The 7,522-nt window shown below is 43.4% G+C and overlaps 1 protein-coding gene across 1 annotated transcript in view; it reads right to left on the bottom strand.

The window, feature by feature from the left end:
- Positions 1–212: 212 nt before the first annotated feature.
- Positions 213–7,522, bottom strand: part of CHRM5 (cholinergic receptor muscarinic 5) — a 96,355-nt gene continuing 89,045 nt past the window's right edge. Inside the window, exon 2 of the mRNA XM_003987304.6 lies at positions 213–2,985. Within this exon, the coding sequence (XP_003987353.1) occupies positions 1,306–2,904 (1,599 nt within the window). The 5' untranslated portion in view covers positions 2,905–2,985 and the 3' untranslated portion in view covers positions 213–1,305. The remainder of the gene's footprint in view (positions 2,986–7,522) is intronic.

The following is a 7,522-nucleotide window of genomic DNA, read 5'->3' as shown; positions in this document are numbered from 1 at the left end:
GTCAGACGCTTAACCAACTGAGCCACCCAGGCGCCCTAAGAGGCTTTCATTTTTAATGACTGTCGCCAGCTTCGCTGGACCTTAACTGTACTTTTCTGAGCTTCTCATCTTTGATGGTGAATTTTGAGATGAATGAATAAGTCATTTCTGAGCCATGATTTTAAAGACCTATAAAAATAAAAAAGAAAGAAAAAAAGTCTTTCCCCTGCTGTCCTCCAAATAGCACTTCTGGCTGGAGGCTGCACGGTGACCTGCTTGAGCCTGGCTGTGAATTGCCTCTGGATGAGGGAAATTGGGGGCTGGCAAAAGAGTTTTGGAAGAAGCTCAAAAGCATGGAGTGAAACCAAATTTGTTTTCTACAGTTTGCCTCAGGTTTGCCTTGTGAAGAGATTAGAAAGCAAGGCCTCTGAAAACAATTAAAAGAATTGTGATGAAATAGCCCAGAGAAGACCTTTATGCATGAACAGAGCATGAATAAATAGGCCCAAATAGTCACAAAATAGAATACACAATATCTGTTTAGATGAAAGGAAAAAAAATCCCATTGGTAGAAACTAAAACAGCTGCAGAGGCTTGATCTTCTTTATTAGCAGAGTAGAGGCCCCTCTATCTGACTGGGTGGGATCAGGTTTCAGTCCAGACCCAGGATTCTGGGGGAAAGGATGGTTCCATGGAGACCAGCAGGGTTTCAGTGGGTACCAGGAATTGGCATCGGTTGTGAAAGCTTCACTCAGATGTAGGGACAGAAGAACATACCACAGTACAGAACACATAACATCAGCATGATACTGATCAGTTTATAAAGAAATGGAGTCTTAGACGCCAGTTGAATATCACTCTTCTTAACAGGTAACACTGACTTACAGTCTCCCGATTCTCACTGACAGGAGCCAACCCCACAGATACACACATATTGCACAAAACCTGAATACAGGTTTCCACAGGGAAGGTTTCCACCCAGTCCCTGCTGCTCTGCAGAGGTTAGGGGACCGAAGTTCCCTAACTCACTGTTCATTGTGATCCAGTGTTCCTCCCCCTGTGGAGGGACACAAGTCTGTCTCCTCACTTCAACAGCGAACTCCAGTGGCATCAGGAGACCTTGGTCATAGACAAGAATCATTCAATATGGCAGCACTTGTGGCAGCTGTGACTCCTCCCTTTTGGTGACAGATCTGAAGCCTTTACAAAGTCCTCAGGCGCTCAAAATGATATATGTCTTTTTTGAAAACAAATAAGCCAGAATCAGCCCATCCGTCCTCAGAAGAAATTGACCATGGTCACTCTTTTGAGAGGAGTTGTTACTTTTCAAGAGAGCTTGCTGTTCCCCTGCCAGTACGGCTTCTCTTCTACTTTTTTCTTTTTCCATCGGCAGAGAAGCAGCATCTTAAAGGTCTTCCTGAAGGTTCTGTTGCAGAGGGCGTAGCAAATGGGGTTGACAGTGCTGTTGACATAGCACAGCCAGTAGCCCAGGTGCCACAAGGTGACTGGGACACACTTGTCACAGAAGGTGGAAACCAGGACCATGATGTTATAAGGGGTCCAGGTGATGATGAAGGCTAGTAGGATGGCACTCAAGGTCTGGGCTGCTTTCCTCTCCTTGACAAGGACCATTCTCTTTCGTTTGGTCATTTGGTGGCTGAGGTTGGGATCCAGGCCTTTCGCTGAAGGGTCCTTGGACACTGGGAAGGAGCAGGGCATGATTTTCAACTTGTGACAGCCGTTGTTGGTCTCCTGGGTCCCATCAGCTTTTACCACCAATCGGAACTTATAGGCCACACATTTCTGACTCCTGGGTCTATGAGCAGCACCTGGGGACAAGAAGTATTTTTGGGTGTCATAGTCCTTTTTCTCAGTGTGAGCTTTCACAAAAGTTTCCTTGGGCTCTTCAGCACTGAATTCCTCCCTTGGGCTTTCCTTGGCTTGACTCTTGTAGACTACTTGGAAGACAGGGTCAGTGGTGGGCTTGTCCTCATCCTCTGAGGAAGGGTAGCTACTACAGGTAGTGAGCTGCTCGACTTTGGCCCACTCGGTGCTTGGGCCGGTGACTTGGGATGGCTTCCCAGTGGTGGAAGTGCTCCTGCGGGAGGATGACCAGGAGGCTTGGTTCCTTTCCCTCTGGGCCAGTGTGGGTCGAGGGCAGCTAAAGCAGGACCTCAGCAGAGCCTTATGAGCTGGCTTTCTTGGCTCAGCTTCAGCCATGGAGTCAGAGCCCTGGAGGTCAGCCAGGTCCTTGGTTCGCTTCTCTGTTTCCCGATAGATTCGGCAGTAGAGGATCGTCATGACCGAAACAGGGATGTAGAAGGCAGCGATGGCAGTGCCGAAAGTGATGGTGGGCTCAGAGAGGAACTGGATCTGACACTCATCTGGTGGCACTGTCCGCTCCCCAACCAGGTATTGCCAGCAGAGGATTGCCGGGGCCCAAAGGATGAAGGAGATTAGCCAGGCCAGGCCAATCATGATGCCAGCCCTTTTTGGGGTACGCTTGGCCCGATATGTCAGAGGTCTTGTGATAGAAAAGTAACGGTCAAAACTGATCACCAGAAGGTTCATGACAGAAGCATTGCTAGCCACATAGTCCAGTGCAAGCCAGAGGTCACAAGCCAGACTCCCAAGCACCCAGCGTCCCATGAGGATGTAGGTAGTGTAGAGGTTCATGGAGAAGATCCCAATGATGAGATCTGCACAGGCTAAGCTGAGCAGGTAATAGTTGTTCACTGTCTTCAGTTGACTATTGACTTTGAAGGAGATCATGACTAAGACGTTGCCCACAATGGTGATCAGGCTTACCACAGCAGTCACAGCTGCGATGGTGATGACTTCCCACAACCCATGGCGTTCCAAAGGCTGGTGATTTACTGGGGTGTCATTGACAATGGTTGTATTGTGGTGAGATTCTCCTTCCATCCTGGTGCAAGAATTTACATTAGGATTAAGTCTTGGGTTCTAGACCATCTCTTTTCTATCTCACCTCTTCTTGGCCAGCATCTGGAAGAGAGGGAAGTATATTAGCTCCATTCACCAGCACAGATTTTTCTCCCCACTCATTGTTTATCATTTGAAATGGAATATTAAATGTTGTCACACACATATCCAGAGCAAGATGCTGAAATCCCTAAAGTTTTTATAACATTTTTGTAACCACATCATCCCTTTGCTTGTTACAAGTACCAGTGCCTGAGAGCCTTTTTTTGTGCTTGAGGCTGTTGCCCTCTTGTGGTTGCAATAGGCAATTTAAAGAAGAGGGCTGGGAAGACAAGGGGGAAGGGAAAGGAAATTGGGTAATTTGGGAGCAATAAAGAGAAGAAAGCAGGTGATGTGAAGTTACTTTATATTGCAACGGCTTCGAGGCCAGAAACTCATTTTTAGATTCCCAGTGATAAGTACCTATTCTGTCATGCGCTGGGGAAAGAGACAGGTGTTATCTACTCTATAGTCTGATTACTAAACATTATTGAGTTTAATTACAAATTCAATTGTTAAACATTATTGAGGTACTGCTGTGAGCCGAGACTGTATTATGACACTCCTCCCTGACTTAATGTACAAACTCTCCTTGCATGCACCTGGTTTTCATCTAGAGGGTTTGAAATTGGACCCACCTACTGATGTTTATTCCCCCCCATCTACTCTTGAGCTATTTGTGATGTAATAGAAATGGTTTAAATTATATTATTTTCTGATTACGAAGTAATATTTTCTTGTAAAATTTCAAGCAATGTCAAAATGTATAGCTTGGAAACAAGCTTCCTCTGACTCCATCTTGCAAAGGTAACCAATGCTTTCTCCTTTGCACATATTAACGAACAGTTAAATACAATTATTTTTAAGTGGGTGACTTTTTAAAAAGTTTATTTATTTTTGGGAAAGAGAGAAAGAGAGTGCATGAGCGTGGGGGAGGGGCAGAGAGAGAGAGCGAGAAAGAAAGAAAATCTCAAGCAGGCTCCGTGCCCTCAGCACAGAGCCCAACTCGGGGCTCCATCTCACAAACCAAGAGATCATGACCTGAGGTGAAATCAAAAGTTGGAGGATTAACCAACCGGGCCCCTAAATGGGTGACTTCTTAATGTTTACACTCTGAATTTTGTTTTTTACCTAACAATTCATCATGGACTTTTTTTTTAAGATTTATTGTTTTTTAAGTAATCTCTCCACCTGAAATGGGGCTTGAACTCACGACCCCAAGAGCAAGAGTTGCATGCATGTCCCTCTGACCAAGCTAGCCAGGTACCCAAATGGGGATCTCTTGTATCAGTATGTCTATTGGATCAAAGTGCTTTTTTCATTTTAATCACTGCACATTATCCCACTTAATGGATGTAATATAATTTAATCAACACTCACTGACAAATTCCAACTTTTAAAAGTAAAAGGAAAATTTTCTTTTCCAGATTGAACATCTATGTACATGATAAAAAGCTTCAGTGGGTATAAAAATGTAAATGCTAAAAGATAGGTCTTTTTCACATCTCTGACCTCCAAGCTTCTAATTCTCCTTTTGTGGAGGTAACCACTGTTACCAACATTTCTTATCATTCCTTCCAGAGATATAATATGTGCAATATATATTTGATGATATAGGAAAAATACCATTAATTTTTTTTATTAAGTAATCTGTACTCCCATTGTGGGGCTCAATAAGAGAGCTCCTGAGATCAAGACCCTGAGATCAAGAGTCACATGATCCACCAACTGAGCCAGCCAGGTGCCCCTGAAAAATACTATTTTAATTGCAAAATTCCAGGCAGCGTGATATGATGAAGGGAGAATCTTCTTGATGACCCTTTCAAAGCATGCCATGTGGGCAATCACTGCTCTGCCTACTGACCAGTCCTGACACTTCTATTTTTATAAAGATGACAAATTTGTGAACGATTCTGGATTTTCTTGGCTTTGTTTTATATTTTCAACTGCATGTTTGGATGTTTTTCTAATGCCTCAAATTCCATATGGAATTGAATTGATGACATTGTCTTGTGCCAGAAACTAGATTCTTCTGACTTTTTGATCGTGTACCCTTTTCCTTCACATTCCAACGGATGCAGTACAATTTACCCATGAAATATCCCTCATATGGGTCCCTTTACGTTCCTGCTTCTATCACCCAGGCTTAGCCTTGTGTTACCTTCACTGATAACCCCTTGCTGTTATCCACATTCCAAAGAGGGCAAAGCATGTCAGATGCCAGGTCACTAGACTGACTCCATAACAACTGAAAGGCGCAACCTGAAAGTTGCTCTACACCGTACAATTCTCTGAGCAAATTCCATCCCAGGCTGTCTCTAGTTGGCAGGCAAGTCTCACAGTGCAAGAAAGGACCCACAGAAATTCCTTCCGGTCTCCTTCATTCTATCTTTTTTTCCCTCCCCCAATAAATATGCATTGAATGTCTTTTCTGTGACAGACTCCAATGGTGGGGGTACCGTGGAACAAGACACTGGTGGGGTTGTAGATAAAGAAACAGGTAATAAATGTAAGGGGGCAGCACTGCATGCCATAGGGTACATGGAAGGACATGTAACCCAATCCCATGAGGGTTGGGGGAAACACTTCTTGAGGAAAATATGTCTAAGCTGAGACTTGAAGCATGAATGGGCTTTGGCTAGGCAAGGGGGATATGTAGGGGTGGGCAGGGGAAAGAGTGTTTCAGTCTCGGAGGGGATGAACTTATTTGTAGTAAGCCCAGAGGCAAAAGGAGATACCAAGCTCAGTATCACTAGTCGTCAGGGAAATGCAAATCAAAACTACAATGAGATACCATCTCATGCCTGTCAGCATGGCTAAAAACAACACACACACAAAAACAGATGTTGGCAAGGATGTGGAGAAAGGGGAACCCTCTTGCACGGCTGGTGGCAATGCAAACTGGTACAGCCACTGGAAAACAGTATGGAGGTTCCTCAAAAAGTTAAAAATAGAATTGGGATGCCCAGGTGGCTCAGTCAGTTGAGCCTCGGACTCCTGATTTCAGCTCAGCTCATGCTCTCACGATTCATGGATTTGAGCCCTGTGTCGGGCTCTGGTTCTCTGTCCCCCACGTATGCTAGCTCTCTCTGTCTCTCTCTCTCAAAATAAATAAATAAACTTAAAAAAAAAAGTTTAAAAATAGAACTATCCTATGATCCAGCAATTGCACTAGTAGGTATTTACCCAAAGATGCAAAAATTCTGATGCACCCCGATGTTTATAGCAGCATTACCAACAGTAGCCAAATTATGGAAGGAGCCCAAATGTACATTGGCTGATGAATGGATAAAGAAGAGGTGATATATATATATATATATATATATATATATATATATATATGTAAATGTACACACACACACACACACTGGAATATTACTCAGCCATAAAAAAGAATGAAATCTTGCCATTTGCAATGACATGGTTGGAGCTAGAGTGCATTATGCTAATAAGTCAGTCAGAGAAAGACAAACACCATATGATTTCACTCATGGGGAATTTAAAAAACAAGACAAATGAACAAAGGGAAGAAAAGAGAGAGGCAAACTAAGAAACAGACTCTTAACTATAGAGAACTGATGGTTAACGGAGCTGAGCAGGGGAATGGGTTAAATAGGTGATGGGGATTGAGGAGTGCACTTGTCATGAGCACCGGGTGTTGGATGGAAGTGTTTAATCGCTATATTGTACACTGGAAATTAATATTACACTGTATGTTAACTAACTGGAATTTAAGTAAAAACTTAAAAAGAGAGGAGGCATCAAGCTGGAGGAAGCCAGAGACATGAGAGGCGAGACTAGAGAGGTTGAGGGGGTGGGGTAGGAGGGACAGGAGTGGACTTCAGATCAAAGAAGTCCACCTTCTGGGAGAGCTGTGTCAGCTGTTTCTATTTCCAGACTCCCCATCTGCTCTGAAAGTAGTCCCAACATCCAGGGTGTTGAGGGAGATAGTCTGGAGAGAAGTAATAAAATGAACTGACTGATGATTTTTTTTCTAGTCAAGTCTTCAAAATAGAAATAAATGGTGTTTTGGAAGGATTTAATTTTTCCACCTAATTTTATTGGAAGGTAGTGAGCAATTTATGAAGAGTTCTGGGAATTTGGGAGTGCATGTTCTCCTGTGAACACACGTGTATAACGAGGGGCTCATGCTCTCCCATGTGTTTCCTCATTTGTAAAAATCAGGAAGTTTGACTAATGGGATGCAAGATACATTTTCATGATTTTGTATGTTATACAGTGTGATGGTTAATTTTATGTGCCATCTTGGCTGTGCTACAGTTCCCAGTTGTTTGGTCAAACACCCGATACTAGCTGTTGCTGTGAAGGTATTTTTTAGATGTGACTAACATTTAAGTCAGTAGACTTTGGGTAAAGCAGATTATCCTCCATAGTGTGGGTGGGGCTCATCTAATCAGCTAATGGCCGAGTTCCTTCTGTCTCCGGATTACCTTTGGATGCAAGACTACAACACTGACTCCTGCTGGAATTTCTAGTCTTTTAACCTGCACTGCACATTTTAGACTTGCTAAACCCCACAATCCTTAAAAATTAAAAAAAG

Source organism: Felis catus, chromosome B3 (genome assembly GCF_018350175.1).
Source record: "Felis catus isolate Fca126 chromosome B3, F.catus_Fca126_mat1.0, whole genome shotgun sequence".
Lineage (NCBI taxonomy): Eukaryota > Metazoa > Chordata > Mammalia > Carnivora > Felidae > Felis > Felis catus.
The sequence above is the reverse complement of the archived record's forward strand: the minus strand, read 5'-3'. Positions and strand labels throughout refer to the sequence as shown.